We start from the raw sequence: 20280 nt of genomic DNA, 5'->3' as shown, positions 1-20280 counted from the left end.
CCTTCCCTTTCCCCTTTTTCACCCTCTTGAGAGTGAAGTCTGATTTCCCAAGCAAGTATAAATGTAATTAAAGTCAAACACAGCTCTTAAAAAAGGGAAGCAACTAATTTCTTTTCTGGGCCATTGGTATTGTGGACAGATCTTGGTAATGGAAAAGCATCAACACGGGAGCATGAAATGGGGATATTGGAGTCACTGAAATAATAAAAAGCTTAATAGCATGATGAGCAAAACCGCTTGTTTTACAGGATACTATAGGTGTCGTGTTACTCTCTTCTCACCTCTTCTTCCCTGCCCTGCACTCTGACATGCTGTAGCTTTGACCTACCTAAACCTACTGTCCCAGAGACTGTTTTTATTTACCACTTAGGATTTTTTTAAAAAATCTCTTTCACAAGTGGAAAGTAGTTCCATTCCACGGTGGCAAGCTTAAGAGTGCTTGTGGCCAAAGAAAGATCTTAGGCTAATCTTTTACCTAAAAATAGAAAAAAAAAAAGAAAAAAAAAATCCCCAAACCCAAATCATCACCTGATCACCTTGAATTGATTGGGGAAAGTTTTCTGTGGTACCTGTGGAAAATGTGTGGGCTTTACATTGCTGCCCATCCCCTGAGTTTATCTCCCACCTGCAGCACTGGCTACTTCGGTTTTTGCTGTTCTTGTCGTTTCATCAGTATGACCCTTTGTAGCAAACTAGTGTGTGTATATATATATATATATATATAAGCAGTTATTATACAGTATGTATGTACACATATTTTTTGGCTGGGAGGTTTATTGCAAGGATGGGAGTGTGACTTTTCACCTGCAGATCTCTGGTTCAAAATCAGGTCCCTTCATTTTATCCTTTTACGTGCAGTGTAATTGTTCCCTTGGGGCAGGACAGGAGACTCACTGCAACAATTCTAATCATGCTGCTCAGTGTTACGCACTTCAATGCCTCTGAGATGTGAGCTATAAAAGAGCTAAAGGAGAACCTGGGCTAGTGGGGGCTGCAGGTTAGACTGAGTGGTATGCTGGGGCACCTTGGGTTTTCTTTGGACATCTCCTGTCCCTAAATTAATTGTTTCTTTTGGCATTATAAACTCCATCTCAGTATGATGCAAGCACTAGCTCCACATTGATCTGGTCATCCCACTTAGGAGAAGTATGGAAAAAGTTCACCAGACCCTCAGTGATTCCTCTGTGAAGAGACATGGAAGGGCTGAGACTCCTCAGCTGATGGGGGCTGAGGCAGGGTGTGCTGTAACAGCCACACTGGTCTGGAGAAGGGGGATGTGGCCTCCAGTTCCAGGGTTATAGCCAAGTCTGAAGTGGAGACAGGAAGAATGGCTTTACTAAAAGTGTGTGAAAGTGTGTTTGGGTGTTGAGAAACAGGATGTGAAATGACTGAGGAGGCAGACTTCCATGCTGGCAGTGGGCAGTATGAGGTGGCACTGAAGCAGGAACCTGAGGAGGAAAGGAGGGAGCACATGCCAGTGGCTTTTCATACAAAGTTACTGCTGTAAAGACAGGCTGATTTCAATGTGCAGGCTCTTGTCTTTTGAGTGTGAAAGTACTGAAAGAGGATGTGCCCTGACTGGGGTGATTAGAGGCATTGGTATCTAGCTGGTCTCTGGGGAAAACCCTTCAGTGAGAGAATTTTCTCATCCTAGTGTTGCAGAGTCTGTTGGGGATGAATGCCTGGAGAGGAAGATGCCCCTGTGGATTTTGGGATTCTTAGCTTTTATGGGTTTGAAGATGAATGGAAGTTTGTTCTTGATGTCCATGAAGTCACTTGAATCAGTGTGTGTAGGGGGGGGTGTGTGTGTGATGTGTTTGCTTTTTTCCAGTAGTGCTGCTTAAATATTTTTTCTGCCTTTATTGCTGTTACCCACCTAAATGGCAGATACTCTGCTGAACACCACTATTGCCTTCCTCACCTGCTCAATCATACCCTCTTGCCTCTCTGGTACCGTTACCTCAGACTTTATTTTTGTCATCATGAAACAGCCAGCAATCCTGTGGTTTAATGTCAAGTAGTTGTGTAGTGAATAGCAGGTGTAGTTTGGTACAGTTGCAATCTTAATCTCTCCCACTATTTGGAAAAGGCTATTGGGAATAGATATTTTAGGAGATACACTTCCAATGCCTCTAATTCTGCTGCCCTGGATGAGCAGTGTTTGTCATAGTGAAACGGTACAAGATTCTCTTGGGAGACGTCTGACAGAGAGCCAGCAGTGAGCTGTAGTCCAAGACAACAGACTGGCTCAGTGCTGCAGAGTAACTGTATACCTTTTAGCAACATGTATTTTTTAACAGGTGACTACTCCTAGCCTGTATTTGTGAGGTAATCGGAAGACCACAGTAAACTGATGGGTTTTCCATATCCCTTCCCCCTTTTCATTTAGTTCTATAGGAAATCCTATGTTAGGGATTCTGTAAAAAGCACTTTACAGTGATGTGTGTCTCCCCTTTCCTGTAAACCGTGGGGGCAGTTTTACTTTGTGTAGTAGTACACACAGCACAAGTTTGAAAACCAGCTGCTTTGAAAAGCAGCTTTTAATTTTTATGAAACAAGGTTTGTAATTAAATGGAGCTGAACCCTTGTATTTTCTCATAAGGCTAACTTAAAAATACAGCCATGTGCTTTGCAGCTTTTTTCTTTAGATCTTAACTAAATGCATAGAAGGATTGTTTCCTGTTAGATGAAATATCTTTTTAACTTGCCTTTATTTATTTTTTAAGCCCCAGAAAAGTGCAGGAACATGTAGGAGCTTATAAAGCAAGCTTAAATAGTCTTAATAATACTTAACTGATCCTTAGTGAGGGCAGTGCAGCATACAAGCAGCCTGGCTGACTTTACACCTTTCCCTTCCTCTGAGCCTTTCAGATGGTTTAGATGACCACTGGTGAGAAGTGGAGTTAGGCATACCCATTTATCCCCCCAGTTCTCCCTTACAGAGGTTTTGGAGGGGAAAGAGGGGTTGCAGATCTGAGCAGTTCATAAACTGTGGGCCACGATTCCCATGTAAAACACGGAGTAGCCAAAGTACAGATTCCTTTGGTTTGTGTGTGGGTGGGGAAGGTGAGTGCCTGGTTTCCCATGATGTATCATAGCAGGAGAGAGGTACCATGTGGGTGGGGAAGGTGAGTGCCTGGTTTCCCATGATGTATCATAGCAGGAGTGAGGTACCATGTGGGTGGGGAAGGTGAGTGCCTGGTTTCCCATGATGTATCATAGCAGGAGGGAGGTACCGTGTGGCTGGGCACCTCCCTGGGGAGGTGCAGACCATGTCAGCTCTCCATGAATGGTGCTGAGAAGCTCGGGGGGACCTGTTGTGCTGTCAAAAGCTGTCTGGTCCTCATGAGGTGAGAGGGCAGCTGGAGGTGGGTCAGGAGTTAAGTGGATGAAGGCTTCCCCTCTCCCAGCCACCGCCCTGCTTTTCTTCCCTGCCTGCTGAGTAAACCTGCTCCTCTTTGGGGCTGAGCCATCTGGAGCAACCAGGAAAAACTGCTACCTTTTATAGATGCATCTTCCCTTGTTTAATTTGAAAGGGGTCTATTAATGCCATAAAGGAAAATAGGTTGCTCTTATGTTAGAGCTTGTCTTTCGAGTGGGTTGAGCACTTCACAATTGCTAATTAAACTTTACAATGTGGCTGCTCTACTCCTAGCTACATCCCCTGAAACAGCACTTTGCCTGAGGCCACACAAACAGGTTATGAGCAGCCTTCTTTTGACTCACATGCACCCTGAGTGCAAGAACATGAATCTTAATACCTGAGGAACTACTGAGCAGCAAAATATTGGCAGCCAATAACTGGGTACCATAGATAAAATGAGTTAAATTACTGTGTGATCAAGTTACACGGGGGAGAAGTTTGGCCTAGAATCTGGCAACTGTCAGGTTGCAGGAACCATCTGTTGCCTGTGGTACTCAGTAATCATTTGCCTTAGTTACTTCTAAATTTCGGTTACCCGACACAATTTGGAAACAGAAGTTCTGCCAGGTTATTATGAGCACTTCAGGTATCTTCCCTTTAAGTGTTGATTAGAAAAAGCTTTTCCCTCCGTTTCTTTTAGACTTATTTTTGTACTTATGACAGGTGTGGGGTGGGAGACTGGAGTGCTCAGTCTACCCAGGAGTGAGCGCTCTCACTAGTGAATTTTTTTTCCCCCACCCACATGTTTTAGCTATATCCTAGGCAGAATGTCTCCTTAGGTGTAGAGAGGAGTTCTATTGTTTGTTCTTTGCTTTCCTGCCTTACTGGTGGACATGAGAAGGATCCCTGTTGCTCCTGGTGTTGGTGGGGGGTTGTGGGTTTTGATTTAGAAACTGGGGCTGATCACACAGCATTTCTCATCGCCTTCCAGTTTGCTATCAGCTAGAAAAAAGCTTTACGTGGAAGAAGGAGATGAAAATTGATGCCAAAGAGGAGTGAGACACATCACTGCCTTGTCACCCATCTCTGGAGAGATGCAGAACTTCCCAGCCAGACGCCAAGCTGAGCTCAGGGCTTGATGCGAAGGGGAGAAAGTGGGTGCTGTTAGCAAGAACTGCTCATAATGTTTTTGTCAAAATAATGGCTTTTCAGACTGTGAAAACAATGTTAGCAGAAAGGATGTATTATTCAGAATGTTCAGATTATTATTTTTTTTTGTTCAAAGGGAGGGAAATACATTTAAAATTGATTTGAAATGAAAAGTTATGCAATTGCTAGGAATACAGCTATTTATATAGCAGTCTCAGTTTTCTTACTTTTTCTATTCTGTTCTCCTTTCCCAGAAGAAATATAAAGAAACAGCAAATAATGACTGAAAGTTACTATAACCAAAGCCAGGTAAATTAGAATGCTTCATTTTTTTAATTAAAACCAGAAAATCCAATGAAAATGACTCGATATAATAAATGCTTTTTCATTTTCACTAGTGGCTTTCATAGCAATGAACTGTCCATTGTCAGCTGTATTGCTAACCAGAAGGAGATTTGTCTTCAGTATGGCAAAGCACAAAATATGTCCTGTGCAGACACTCTACAGAGATATTCCCCAACCCACTATCTCGTCTGTACCCTGAGAGGTTCTGTCCTGGGGAGTGGCAGGAAAATCGAGTCTTTTCCCCCACTGTCTCTCTTTTTTCTCATTTTTTTTTGCTTTCCTATTTTTAAAATATGTGAGTTTGAATCCTGACTTGAGCAGGTCGAGTTGGGATTTTGAATTCGCAGCCCAGTCACTCAGAATGTCAATTGTCTTCCAGGGCACTGCACCGTGAGTCCCAAGGCTGGAAGCTCTTTAAAAGACCATCTGACTTTTAAAGGAACATTTGCAGGAGAGTACATATCTTTTAGGTCTTTCTAAATCTACCAAGTGTGATGGATTTATCAATATGGATCAACTGATGCTTAAATAAAGAGACATGTCTTCTCCAATGCAGTTAAAATGCTCCATTAGAGAATTTGAAATAATTTCTAAAGGTGTTAATTTCCATAATAGTACTAGTTAGCTATTTTTCCCCCCCCTGTGGGCTCATGTGAGGTATTAAGCTGGCTGACAGGCTTTGCTTCCTGGGTCTGCATGCTGATGCCTGGTTTGGGGTTTTCAGCAATGAGTTTTATTATGGGGAGGTAATAGGAAAGAGCAGCTGCGGTGTCCCCCGGTCTGATTCTTGGGTGGTGAAGGGTTGTTCCCTGTTAACACTGTTTCCTAGTTTTAATCCAGGCTAATTTTAAGATGTATCAGGCAGTTGTACTCTACCTCCACCTTCCTGCCCAAGTACTTCAGGTGGCCAAGTGATATCCATGTGTGTATTGGCATCCTGCACGCTGGGTTACCACCCCACTTTTGGGACAACACCAGGATGCATTCTCTGGACTTCATTTTAGCTACCATCTGCCTCTTTTATCACCCTCTGTGTATGATGATTCCTCTTACACTTTGCTGTGTGTGCCCATTCCCTTGCTTTTTGAGTACTTGTGTTTTACTTACTCTGAGAAACGTCATTACCTCATCGTTAGGTGGTTCTGCTGAAACAGGCAGATGAATCCCTTATACTTTATTTTTTTAAAAAAGCCTTGTTTTGCACATCTTAATGTTTGTTTCTGCATTTCACAGTAGCAAGTGCCTGAGGAAGGGGCAAAACCAGAGAGAAGACTTGTAGTGCAAAATAGTATGAAGCACAGAAACTCAGTCCAGGAAGATGCACGTGAATTTGAAGATTAATAAGGAACCCCCTGTGCTGTGTGTGACTCTTCCCACTCCGGGCTTTTGGGCTCACAGGGCTCTTCAGATTAAATTTGTCTGATCAACAGCCTTCCTTTCAAAAGAGATTCTGCCATAAGCACTGTGTTTCTGCTTGGAGGGTCCCAGGTCATGGGAGCCTAGGTGGCCTTTACCAGACCTGTCTCAGTCCTTGGTTGTGAGGCCACCGCTGCAGCAGAGCGGCAGGTTTGTTGTTCCAGCCTTGCCAGTGGGCTGTCTGGGCTGGGCAGAGGATTGCTTGGTGCACGCTGACAGGTCACCATGTAGTGCTACAGGCACAAGCCAGGCTGAAATGACCCCTCACAAGTACAGCTTGCCTAGTGTATATCTTGTCCCATAATTGCTGGTTAGTTTAGAAACTGGCACCTATCGTGTAAAGCTACAAGCCGTTTCCTTGATGTTCTGGAAAGTTTTCAATATCCTGAGCCATTTAAAGTATTATCCTTTTCCAGCCAAGACACTGACTCTTAAAGATTTTTGCTAGCAGTCTATCTTGGCAGAGATTTCTGCTTCCATTCCTCAGCATGCTAGGACTGAGAAACCTGTCTGTGCATAACTTCTCATCGCATCCCCCTACTAGCCCTTCGGTAGAAGTGGGGAGGGGAATAGGGTGGCATGAATTTTGACAGGTATTTTATATATCAGAAGATGAAAAGGAGAGAGATTTCCCATGGGAGGGGATTCTCAGCCTGCTGTTGCGTATATACCCAGAATGTGGTTCAGACAGCAGACATGTACTCTCACAGTGGCTGTGGACTTTCAGAGTGCTTACCAGGTTGTCAGTGTCTTTGCTCCCTCATGCTGATCAGAATCACAGAATCACAAGGTTGGAAGAGACCTTTGAAGATCATCAAGTCCAACCATTCCCATCCTAAGTACCTCATCTACCCTTTTTTTGAACACACCCAGGGAAGGTGACTCAGCCCCTCCCTGGGCAGCCTGTTCCAGCCCTGACAACTCTTTCAGTAAAAAAATGTTTTCCTAATATCCAATCTGCCCCTGCCCTGGGGCAGCTTCTTGCCATTTCCCCTTGTCCCATCTCCTGTCACCTGGCTGAAGAGACCATCACCCACCTCTCTACAACCTCCCTTCAGGTAGCTGTAGGCGGGGATAAGGTCTCCCCTCAGCCTCCTCTTCTCCAGGCTGAACAGCCCCAGTTCCCTCAGTCACTCCTCATAGGATTTGCCCTCCAGCCCCTTCCCCAGCCTGGTTGCCCTTCTCTGGACTCACTCCAGGACCTCAATGTTCTTCTTATGGTGGGGAGCCCAGAACTGGACCCAGCACTCGAGGTGCAGCCTCACCAATGCCCAGTACAGGGGCACAATCACCTCCCTAGACCTACTGGCCACACTGGTTTTGATACAAGCCAGGATGCCATTGGCCTTCCTGGCCCCTGGGCACACTGCTGGCTCATATTCAGTCAGCAGTCACCCAACTCCCCCAGGTCCTTCTCTGCCTGACAGCTCTCCAGCCAGTCTCCCCCAAGCCTGTAGCATCAGTCACTGCAAGAGCTTGTGCCATCATGCATCCCTCACACTGCAGTTCTGATATTTAATGGGGCTCCCTGAAAGGCAGGTTGGGAAGTTGCAGTAAAACAGAGAGTGCTACATGTTACACAATGGGAAAATCCACTGTAGATTTGGAGGTGTCCATGGGCCCTTTATTTCCTTTTCAAGTGGATGCTGCTTATCTTCCCACGAGCCAGCCCATGATAGGGAATCACCTAAAAGAATTACTGGCCATACCAATGACAGGGAAGCCAGGCCAGGTGCAGTGTCCATGCAAACTTCTTTGACTTAATGCAAAACCTTGCTGAACATTATGTGAACTGACTGTGGTCCATAAATGAAGGAATGAGTTTAATCTTTGTTCTTGTTCTAGTCTTTCTGATAGCCATTTTATGCTTTTTTCTCCTCAATTTTCTATTTTTTTTAAGGGAACTACTATACACCAACTGGAATGTAGAGGTATTTCAATGCTAGCTCAAGTACAGAAAGTCACAGTTATTAATGTCTACGTGAGCAGTTCCTGGGAGCTCTGTTCCTGACTGTGTTGTGCTAGATTCTGTCAAACAGAAAAGAAACTGTTCTTGCTCATGAAGAACTTAAAAAATGCATATGAAAGGAAGAAGCAGATGGATAGACAGGCAGCTGGGAAGAGCAAGGTGTTACTGGTTGGTGTGCCAGCCATTAGCTTGATTTTGTTACTGTTTTTTATGCTCTGTACCTTTTCCTAATGTTAAGTAGCTGGAAAAACAGTGCAGTGGTGACTTTTCTCCTCCTTGTGCTTCAAAGCTGGGAGTCCACCTCTGCAATTGTGTCTCTCCTCTGAGGAGTGTCTAATACTAGCCTGTCTCTGCAGCATCAAGGGCCTTTTGGGTGAAAAGTAAACCCATTATAGACTGTGAGCCTTAGGAGAATCTTCTTGGGAGGTTCATTTTCAGGCATCGGTGACATGCTCAAACTTCAGCGGTGGTGGGCACAGTTGTGAAAGTCTTGGTTTTAATGAAAAGTCTTGATTTTAATTAAAAAATGCAATGTATGTGTCAGATACGGGGTCTGGAAGAAGTTTTGCTGTTTATCAGCAATGCCAGCACTGCAAATTCATAGAATTCCCTGCTGTGATGAGTGCAGCTCCTGGCTCTGCCCTTGATATAGTAGGATATGGTAGAATCAACAACGCTGTGTATCTGTGCAGGCTTTTTGGTGGCAGAAAGGAGAGGATGCAGGGGATGGAGGCAGACCAACTGCAGGAGGAGTAAAATAAGCAGTAATGATTCAGAGCTCTCCAACTGTTGAACTTCAAAGTCTTTAGAAAAGCAGGTATTCTTCATTCTCTGGTAACGATGATGGAATTGAGGGAAGGGCAGTGTTCCTGCCTGGCTACCATGGGAATTACAATAAAGGCTGTGGAGTTTTGCAGAAATCTCCCTCCTGGTTAGTTCCAGCCCAGAGATGGGGGAGTCTGGTTTCTCCTGTGTGGCAGTACAGAGCAATAACTGCTCAGCTGCTGCCAATGCTTCCTTTTTGCGAGTCCTTCTTAGTGAAGAGTTTGTGGTAATAGGAGTAATTAACACACTGGGAGTCATTTCTGTGTCCTGGAAGGGAACAGAAAGCCATCAGAGCAGCCCCAGACATGATTGCTCTGCAGGGTTATTTTCTCTCTCTCTTTCTTTCTTTTCCATTGTGCTTGGGTTTTGATTTTTCTTCTTTGTGTTAAGAAAGCTGGAGAGCTGAAATGGTCTGTAAATTGCATTCATGCTGAGCTTGGGCTAGGTAGGCTAGTTAAAGGTCACTCTTGTGGACTACGTGGCCTCCTCTTGTGGGATGGGGAGAGTGTTTAAGAAGGGAGTCACAATGTCCCTTGTGGCTTTTTTAACCCTTCTTCTTCCAGCGTAGGTCTGAAGAGCTCTGGTTCTGAATTAAGTTTGTTTAAATAGGCCCAGGAGGTGAGAACCCTGAAGGGTGATTATGATAAAAATATTAACTCTGCCAGCAGTCAGATGACTTCCCAGCCTAATAGCTCAGAAATATGAGGCTGTGCTGCCATGGTCCTATGCTTTCTGTTGAACTGACCATGTTAGTAGCTTGTTCATATCCCTGCTGAGGCTGCTGGTGGCATTTCAGCTGTGTGTCTTGTGAGTGCATGTGATCTCAGCTCCCCCATGCATAGGTACCTGGTTGGGGCATTGCACAGTGTTCCTGGAGGTGAGCTCCAGGGGTAGACTTGACATAAACAGTCAGCCTGGAGAAAAGAAGACTAAGGGGGGACCTTATTAATGTTTATCAATATCTGAAGTATGGGATGCAGGGGGAATGGGCAGCCCCTTTTCAGTGTCTGTGGGGACAGGACAAGGGGCAATGGCTGCAAGTTGGGGCACAGGGAGTTCCACAGCAACATGGGGAAGAACTTTTCCCCAGTGAGGGTGAGGGAGCCCTGGGACAGGCTGCCCAGGGGGTGTGGAGTCTCCTTCTCTGGAGAGATTCCAGCCCCGTCTGGACGCCGCCCTGTGCAATATGAGCTGGGGAGCTGCTTTGGCAGGGGGGTTGGACCCCAGGAGCTCTCCAGGTCCTTTCCAACCCCTGTCATTCTATGATTCTATGATTCTTGTCCTCCCCAGGTGAGAAGTGGGAGCAGGGAGAAAAAGGCAGTGGGCTTAACCTGTCTGATTGCAAACCACGTGCCCAGGTACCAGGAAACCAACCAACCACCTGTCTACAGATCACAACTGATATGTGCATGTGTATAACCTACTCCGTTACAGGGAAGCAAAACCAAAGCAATTGTAGCTTCTTAGTCTAGCTTTTTAATTTTCTTTTTCTTTTAAGAGGACACTCTTGGGTGCAGCCCTCCTTTTCTTGCTTTTAGCTTTGATACAGGTTTTTTGCCACTGTCTCCTAGGGAGCTCTGTGCTGAGTTCAGATAAGGAGGATCGAGAAACTCCATATCTGCTTCCAAGAATGGAAGAGCTAAGCCTGCAAGGTGGGAAGAAACAGTGAATCTAGGAGTATATGTCTTCTCATTGGGTTTGGGGTGGGGCAAAGGCTTGTGCAGTTCTCACAGTGAGGTTAGAGATTGGCATGAATGCTATGCTCCTGGAAACCACTCAGAATAGGTCACCAAGTGCTCTGTATCACCCTCAATCCACAATTTTAAGATGCTGGCCTTTATCCCCAAGATAAAGCCCTGAATCTTTCTGTTTCCTCTTCTGCTTCACTTCCTGCAGCCATTCACGGGAGGTGCTCTATCCCATGAAGTTCTACCAACTTCATCAGGACCTGGCTGTGTTCAGCTGTTTGCAAGGCAAAGCCCCCAATTTCAATTGCACTTCCAGTCCCTTCAGTAAGAAGAGAGCCCGTCTTGCATTACCCCTAACCCCTGCAAGCAGTGTAGTGCCACCAAACTGTCCCTGGGTAGTAGGATCATAGAACTGTCTGCTCTTATCTTCAGCCTAGTTCTTTCAGTCCAGTTCCACTGGCACCACCCCAGAGTCCTCTCCATCCCAGCAAGGGGGTGATGCCAGTGACCAGATTTATAGCTGAGATGCAAATACTGCTCACAGAATTAAAAACTAAATTAACCCATGTGGTTTCTCTAGTCTCTTGAATTTCAAAGCCTCCATGGCCCTCTCAGTTCTCTGTAAACATCTCACTATGCATCCTTGCTGAGGAGGATGTGTGATGGGAGGATTTTTGTATTCCTTCTTCCCTCTCCCCCCCTTCCAGTGACAGTAGCAACTCACAGTGTTCAAATTTGCATGTTTCATTGGTAGATGTTTTTTGTTATTTGCCCCCCTTCTTCTTTAGCCAGGTCTTGGTTTTGCCCCAGCTGAGAGCTGAGCACCACACAGCTGCCTGTTCTTTAAAAGGGAATGGGGGGAGTTGAGGGAGGGGGAAAGGGAAGGAGAAGAAAACCCAAGGAACCAAAACCTCATCGGTTGGGATAAGGATAGTTTACTGGGATAGCAGAAAAATAGATATAATAATAATAACAGGACTTTATAGCAAAATACGTGAAGCTGGTGGTGATACACAATGCAGTTTCTCACCGAACTGGACAAACTCAGGCTGTACAGCTCAGAGCCGTCCCAAAACCAGACCATCCCCAAAACTGAGGATCCTGGAGCTGCCTGCTCCTCCCTCCACCAGCCCCCCCTTTTAAGCTGAGCATGTTGTAATTGGCATGGAATACCTGCTTTGGCCAGTTCAGGTCACCTGTCCTGGCTGTGTCCCCTCCCGTCTCTTTAGCAGGGAAATATGAACAACTGAAAAGTCCTTGATTGCTGGGCAACAGCTAGAAGCATCAGGGTGCTATCAGCACTGCTCTCATCCCAAGTCCCAGTCATGACATCCCATCCGCTGCTAGGGAAGAAATTAACTCCATCCTAGCCAAACCCAGGACAAGCTGTGATGCAGCTGGGCATGGAGCAGACAGAGTGATGGCTGCTTAGGAGGTAGGAGTCTCTGTGGAGACCCAGACTCAGAGCATGAGCCAAAAAGAGCCCATTGCTCACTAGAGAACTGGATGAGTGAAGACAGACTGAATAAATTCTATTAATTCCCCATTTCCCTGCTGCTGGCAAGCTTGGCTTTTAATATCAGTTATTGATTGTGAATCTCACTGGATCGTTTTGAGCAGCATATGTCATAGAGCTCTAGTGATCTGATTGCTGTGCTTCGGGCTGACTGTGGGAACACACATAGATACAGAGCCAAATTAGGGTCCTCTTCCCCCCCTTCCTAAAATTCTTCTACTTCATTAGGGCCTGGGGAATAAAACAAACTGTTGCATGTTGCTTTTCTTTTACAGTGAAGGCAAGGGTGAGTTCATATGGGGTGTTAGATCCTAGGTGACCAATGTCTGTTTTTACTTCCACATGTATAATAAATCGTTTTGGTTGTGGAAGGAGGTGGCAGACTGTGAAGGGATCATAAACCCCTCCCATCAGTGTGTCGGCAGGATTTTGTCCAGCATCCACAAGAGGAAAACCAGGACAGATAAGCTTGCACTGGGCTGCAGTGGCAGGGGTCTGTGAGGGACACCAGCCTGTTCTTGGCTTCATCTAACTCTGTTATTCTTTCTGTGATAGGAATGGCTGAAAAGGACACTTTCAAATACCAAAAAAGTCCATCTCCAAGCAATTAGCAACCAGAGAGGGAGGTGGTGGAGGAGGGAGGGCAGGGCATGATGAAACTGTCTCCTGCAGCCTTTCTGTGCAGTTGGGTAAATAAGCTGTGGAGCAGCACTGTGCCCAGCTTTCCCCCCTCTCCTCAGCAGGTGCGTTGTGAGGCGTCTGCAAAGTTATTAACCCTGCATACAGAGTGTGCCAGTCAGTAATTATGGAAATTAGTTGGCAATTAGATAATGTCACTCACTCTCCGCATACAGCTGATAAGCAGCTGAGAGCCACTCCAAAGCGAAGGTGAGACCCTCACCGTGGGGCTGCCGAGCAGATGGCTCTGACCTGGCATTAACAGGCTGCTCTGAAGCTCGGGGAGGTGTGTGGTGCTTGAGTAGCACTTGCTCACAGCACTGCGGTGGGGGCTGCCTCCCCTTCCCTGGCTTGGGAAGTTGTGCAGCTCCATCAGGCCTGGAAGTGGGATGTTTCAGTTGTGCAGGTGGGTGTGTTTCCTACAGCGTCTGCGAGATGCTGAGCTGTCTGCTCAGCCTGCAGGTACCTCTCTGCCTCAGCTCTCCAGCCAGCCCAGGGGGGCTGCACAGGCTGCTGGAGGTGTGGTGAGATAACTCCCTGGCTCTCTGATTGCTTTGGGGCAGCTCTGCAGTGACCTCCCCTAGCGCTTTGCTGAAGGGCTGATCACAGCAGAGCTGCTCTCTCCCATTAAGCCAAAAATACAGCACAGAAAGTATTTGTTACTGTGAGCAGCAGTTGAAACTGGAGCAGGGATGTTGCTAATTCGTGACTGGGAGCGGCAGAGCGTCCATCATGAAGTCTTTTTTTATTGTCAGACGTGATCACGCTGTGACAAAGTTGGGAGATTTCTCAGAGAGAAAATCTGTAAGAAAGTACTATGGGATTCTGTAGTTATTGTCCCAAGCTGTACTGCATTGCTATGGTAGCAGTGTGCTGTACGAGGCTGCTAGCGTAGTACTTAGGCTAAAAATAAAATGGTAAGAGCAGAAAATTATTCGTTCTCAGTGTGACTTGGAGGGTTGTTGTGGGAAACAGGTGAGGCACAGATTGGTCCCGTCCGGATTGACACTCTCAAGGCTGGGATGCAGGTCCTGGCCACTGCTAAAAAGGACACTGGGGTTCTTCTGAGTTTTTTCTTGAGGGTGTTTGCTCTCACAGGCTCAGTTTGAGTGAGCAGAGGCTGCTGTGGGTCAGGACTGATGGGTGCTGGCAGAGCTCTGGAGCATCCAATGGTTGTGGCTGGGTGCAGGCAGCCTTACCAAAACCTGAGCTGCAGAGCTGCCTAAAAAGGCAGTGAAGCACTCTGAAGTGACACCTAGATTTTGGGGGGTGGGGGTTGTGTCCTCCTCTGAAACAGAACTAGCACCATCTTCTTTTAAAACAGCTACAAAGGGGTTAGCTTGGCTTCTCTCAATCAGATAGGTAGAGAGGGATTGCCTTGAGTTCCTTCAGTCAACAGTGCTATTCCCATTGAACTGGGAATGTCTGCCTGCTTTCCCTTGTTATCCCTGGCCTTTGTCCTTTCCTAATGAGCATGTATGGGTGTTAGAGAAATCTGTACCACAGAGGTAGCCTGCTCCTTTTACTGTGTCTTTGAAATAGCCCAAGGTTTGGGGTGGTCTACAGAGACTGAGATTTCTTTGGGTGTTCAAACCAGGGGTTGGGCAGCCAGGGAAAGATTGGGAGGCTTTTCAGACAGGCAATAGGGCTGTTCCATGGACATAGACACCACACCTCTTGTTATCTGTAGAGTGTTCACACTTGCTGCTGTGATTTATAGCATCTTTCACTGGTTCTCTGAGTTAGTTTTCTAAAACAGGGAGAGGAAAACTGGTAAGGCTGAGGGCTCCTTCTGATGCAGATAGTACAGCCCAGGAGAATCGAAACCTGTGGTGAGAGTCCCTCTGCTTTAGGGTGTCTGTGGGTGGTTGGTGCCATGCTGGGCTTGCCTCCTTCCCCAGCTCAGGCTGAGCAAGAGAGCTGTCTGGTGGAGCAGTGAATATTGCTACAGTGGTGGTAAAGTGTTCCAGGGAACTGTGAGCTGCTGGGATGGTACCACTAGCTAATTTACACACATTATTATATTCCTATTCCCATCTCATCAATAATTCCAGGCTTGGGTCATCACTTTTTCTTTTACCTCTTACTCTATTCTCCTTTTCCATAAATCATGGGCTATTTTAGTGGAGCCACTAGGGAGCACAGAGGAGAAAGGGAAATGGACAAGAGCCATGTAATATTTCTCCAGTCAATTTTCAGAGCCCCCAAAAACCCCAAGAACTGAGCTGATGCCGTCGCTATTGGGAAGACAGATGATTTGAGCATTTGGATCTGTGGGGTTGGTGTGTTTTTTTTTTCCATTTTACACCTCTCCTAACACCTCCTTTTTCCTCCTTCCATTCTCCTGAGCCAAGCTGTTAACAATTAAAAGGAATTAACTTCCCTCTGGTTTTGACTTGATTTTATTTGTGTTTATAGCAGTTTAGCTCACACGCTCCATCCACTCAGGCAGCTGCAGGGAACAGGCCTGGTTTCCACTGGGCACTGAGAGCTCACATTTCTCTCCAACTTGCGGGTTTTCTTTTAATTGATCCCTTTTGTTTTCTAAGTGGCTTGTTTTTCATGATGGCTAAATTTGCCAGACAGACTTACAGCTTCCAAAGGTCCCTGGGGGCAGATGGGGCAGAGGCTGTGACTATGTGAGCTCACCACTGCCTAGTGATTTTCTTTCAGCTCAACCTTTGCCCTTACCAGACAGAAATTTTTCTGCACTACCCTTTTCTGCAGTGTCCATGGGCCACCTCCTTTGGAGCCAGGTGGGCTCTTTCTCAAAAAGGCCTTTGAAAGGCATCTTTTGGGAGCAACAGTAGCCCCAGCAACTCTCATTGTCACAGCACAAAATGCTTTTCCCAAGCAAATACTCTCTCACAGTATTTGTCATCCAATTTGTGAAACCTGTGTCCATGCTGGCTTCTGGGAGGGTGAAGGCCTTGGTTCTCATCACCTCCTCTCCTGCTTTGTATCTATGCTAATATTAGCCCTTCCTGGAGTTGTTCTCATGCCCTGAACAAGCACTGTGTTAATGGGAAACTTTCTTTTTAAGCAGGGTGTTCAAAGAATGAGCCTCGCTTCGTGCCGCCTCTACTTGTCATCTTAAAACATCCTCCTACCCCCGGCACACAGTCACCCACACGCCAACAGGCAGAAGTGACTTAAATCCTGGTGTTAACAGGTGTTAGGTCCTGCTCACCAAAGGAAGTTGGAATTGCCTGCTGTAAGCTAGGGGTGAATTTGGCCTTTTTGGCCAGGGTAAGTGGCCAAGTGCCTAGTTCTTACCATCTAAGCTCCAAAGTTCCTATCACCTGAGCTGCAGGTTGCCATATACAAGCTGCATAGCACACGTTTCCAGGTTGTGAAGGTCACTGTTAGAGTCTCTGAAGTGTGCAAGACATGTAAAGTAAAAGCAGCTAGTGTGTGACAGGGTGACAGCAGGGTTGTCTTCTCTAACGCTTGTTTGGTGTGCTAGGAAGCATAGTGAAAGCAGTGGAGTGGGACGTTTGGATGTCTTCTCTTGCTCTGTATCAACTTCTAATCTCTAAGGAACTCTGGTCATTGCCCTGAGAAATTATTGAGAAATAATTGTTACTGGGGAAGCTTCAGGACCATGTGTTTCAGTAAAGCCAATGAGATTGCAGCCATCAAATGCATCATTAAATAACTTGGTGTATTTTTATGGTGCTCAGCGTTGTGGTGTGTGCAGATCACTTGGCGAGGTCTCTATTTGGTCCTCTTAGTTTTGAGGACATAGATGTCTTTGCTGCTTTGGAAGACTGTATAGCAAACTGCAGGTATGAAGAAGTGGCCAGAATATCAAGAAATGTAAATGAGTTACTGGACAAGATGTTAATAAGCTTCGTGGTAAATACATGGTGAGTTGTAGTACTAACTTTTTCCTTTCTTGTTTTCTCTTGACTCCACAGGTTCTGCAAGCTCTGTGAGTGCCAAGCAGTGAATTATGGGCTGGATAGCCACCAGTGCACCATGAAGATTGACTTTATTTTTGCCCTCTTGAGGATCACGTGCTTTATGAATTCACTCTCTCCTCCGTCTCACTCCCACCTCTGTCAATATTGTCATCACTTCTAGGAAACCAGAATTTGAGGCTTGGGCTTCAGCTCTGCCTTTCCTTCTTCCCTGGGACAACCAGTGTCACTTTTGTTTTCTGCTAAAATAAATCACTGTGGGTTATTTTGCCCTTCACAAAAGTACACCGACTGGAGAAGTCACTCCTTATACCCTGTACTTCCAAGATAAAAGCCTCTGGATCCTAAAGGATAACTGACATCTTTCCTTGGAGAGGAGACATTTCCTCTCTCACGTGCACTTGCTATCTTACTTTCCACTTACACTCCCTCTCTCTGTGTGTCATCCTCTGTGCTCTCCTCCTCTTCCCGTTGGATTTAACATTTGGTGTTGACTGCTGGGGTTCTCCTCCCAGTAGCGTGGCATTTTGTTTTTCTCCTAGGGAAGAGCAGGTTCTTGAAACAATGGGCTTCACTCTGCACTCCGTCTACTTCACCTTGAAGGTGAGTTTGCTGCTGGGCTCCTTGCTGGGTCTCTGTCTGGGTCTGGAGTTCATGGGCATCCCCAACCAGTGGGCCCGTTACCTCCGCTGGGACGCCAGCACTAGGAGCGAACTCAGTTTCCAGTTCAAGACCAACGTCTCTGCTGGGCTGCTCCTCTACTTCGATGATGGTGGTGTCTGTGACTTCCTCTGTCTGTCCCTTGTTGATGGGCGCATCCAACTGCAGTTCAGTGTGGACTGTGCGGAGACCACAGTCATCACAGACAAGCAGGTCAATGACAGCAACTGGCACTTCCTGATGGTCAGCCGCAATCACCTGCGGACGGTGCTGGTGCTGGATGGTGAAGCCAAGCCAGGGGAGGTGCGTCCACAGCGCCAGTACATGAATATCGTCAGCGACCTTTTTGTTGGTGGAGTCCCACTGGACATCCGTCCTGCTGCATTGACCCTTGATGGTGTTCTGGGGCAGCCTCCCTTTCAAGGATTTATCCTGGATCTGAAATATGGCAACTCGGAGCCCCAGCTCCTGGGCAGCCAAGGAGTCCGAGTGGAAATGGAAGGGCTTTGTGCAGAGAACCCTTGTGAAAATGGGGGCACTTGCTTCCTCCTGGATGGTGAGCCACACTGTGACTGCTCAGCTACTGGATACGCTGGCAAGCTGTGTTCTGAAGGTAAGAGAATACCTCCCTGTTTCCCGTTGATCTTTACGTAACCCAAAGAGTTAATTTGTCACTGAGCAGGGCTAAGACTGAGCTCTTATCCCGGCTGGTGGCTATCAGAGGAATTAAAGTTCCACCATTCTTTTTGAGAGCTGGAAATAATGAAATGAGAGTAGATAGAGAGCATGAGCAACTGCAAAAAGTGCCTTTCTGAAAGGATGCTGCATTTGTAGCATGGGCAGATGCTCATCAGCAACTTATTAATAAGAGCAGAGAACATAAATTGCTAAATACACGAGTACCCTATGTTACTGTTGCTAAAAGCAGCAGTAAGAAATAAATTGCTAAATGCACAAGTACCCTATGGTGGTGTTGGTAAAAGCAGCAGTAAGAAGTCATTTTACCTGTCTCTGCATGAACTCCACTACCCTGTGTCCCTGAAAGCTGAGTGAAGTGTCAGTAAACAGGAGCCGTGTATGTATCACTAACATATCTGAGTGACAGGACATTGCAAAAGTTGGGCCATCTTTAATGTTAGCTGTTGCTAGTCTGTGGAAGCCCCATGCTTCTCTTCAATTGCTTGCATACTAATCACTGAATGGCACCTTGATTGTTTCAGCATCCTTGATTAAATAGCTTTGGGCCCTGCTGAATGATCTTACTTTGTATTGCAGAGGGAAAGAGGGATTTGAGTGTTTGTACATTGTTTCATACTCTCTTTTAAGATCTGAATCCAGATGTTTTGAGTCATGTAAACGGTGGGATCAAGTGCATTTCAAGGTTTCTTTTCCTTGCTGTTCCACATTGTGATGGCAACTAACTCTGTATGTACAAGAGACTTAAGTAAGTTAACTGGAAATCATGGTGTGAATTTGAGAATCTCATCGCAGCATTTTTATGCCATTTGGGTTTAAACACAACAGTTTGAGCTGAGCCAAAGATGAAACCTGGGCAAGAAATGTCCAGTCTTGAGTAAAAAACAAAACCAAAGCCAAACAAACTGATATTTTGTCAAGATGTAAACCCTTGCAATAATATCTTATCAGAACTAGCATTTGTGTCCTCCTGTTCTCAATGGAAAGAGATTAACTGGAGCGTGGTATGTGGAATGTGAGAAGTGCTGAAAATAAAGTCCCTGTACTGTTGATATGTAAGCAGAAAGCCCTGCAGAAATGCTATGTAAATACAGCTCTACACTTGCTGTAGAGAAGCAAACATATTTTTATAGGAAGGGAAGGTTTGGAAAATAAACATGATGTCCGTATGTGTGTTTCTTTTAAGGTGCTTTAATTATAACAGAAAATTTGGCTTTATATCCAAATATTACAGTCCCAGTACATGACCGTTAGGTAGGAGGTATGAGCCTTTGAAGTGCTCCTGGCTGTTTGCTCCACAGCAATCAGGTCTAAAACAATAAAGAGCCAGAACTGTTTTCTACATTTGAACCTTGAGTTATGAGGAACTGGAGACACTGCTGGGTGCAACCAGAAACATCAGCAGCTGGGCTGCTGGGCGCTGTTTAAATGCCAGTTCTGGGCGATGGAAGACTGCAAGAGCCACATGGGCTTGTGGACCCTGAAACATAAAGATGTTAAGTCTCTCTGCTGCTGGGCTTTCCACAGGGAGTTGCTCAAGACATCAACAGGATTTGGGTCTCAGTAGATGCCTTGAGGAAATACCGTGAGGCTTCCATGTAGGTGTGGGGCGATTGTGAGAGCTCTAACCAGGGCTTGGGTGGTGGAACTGCTGCGTTTCATGGGTGGGTGGAGCAATATGAAACCCATCTTCTGAGGAACCCAGGGATATTTCTGTTGGAGACATGACGGATCAAGCAGTGCTATTGTTACCTTTTGAAACCATGCGTCACCGTTGTTGTTTGTTTCCTATAGTGATTCATCAGTTTCCAGCCCAACCTTCTATTAAGGGTGAGCAAAGGAGTTTGTCACGATGTACCTTTTTTAGTAAACATTTTTTAACTCACTGTGAGCTGTCGTTTGTTCACTCACACAAAGGATGCTGTGCAGAGACCTTTTCCAGGGGAACAAATGTAAAGACTTCCACAAACAGACTTTGGCTGGTTCTTCTGTTTTCTCTTGTGTCACTTTGTGGTGTCTATGTGGCTTATGTTAGATATTTATAATCAGCC

At 45.9% G+C, this 20280-nt stretch overlaps 1 protein-coding gene across 1 annotated transcript in view; it reads left to right on the top strand.

Moving 5' to 3' along the window:
* Positions 1–17437: 17437 nt before the first annotated feature.
* The window catches only part of NRXN3 (neurexin 3), a gene marked incomplete at its 5' end in the record, with an annotated part of 932122 nt that continues 929279 nt past the window's right edge, over positions 17438–20280 (top strand). The window contains one exon of the mRNA XM_084263764.1: positions 17438–18146. Coding sequence (XP_084119890.1) covers positions 17438–18146 — 709 coding nt within the window. The remainder of the gene's footprint in view (positions 18147–20280) is intronic.

Source organism: Gallinula chloropus, assembly GCF_964237585.1.
Source record: "Gallinula chloropus genome assembly, chromosome: 4".
Classification (NCBI taxonomy): domain Eukaryota; kingdom Metazoa; phylum Chordata; class Aves; order Gruiformes; family Rallidae; genus Gallinula; species Gallinula chloropus.
This window is presented reverse-complemented; position numbering and strand designations above follow the sequence as displayed.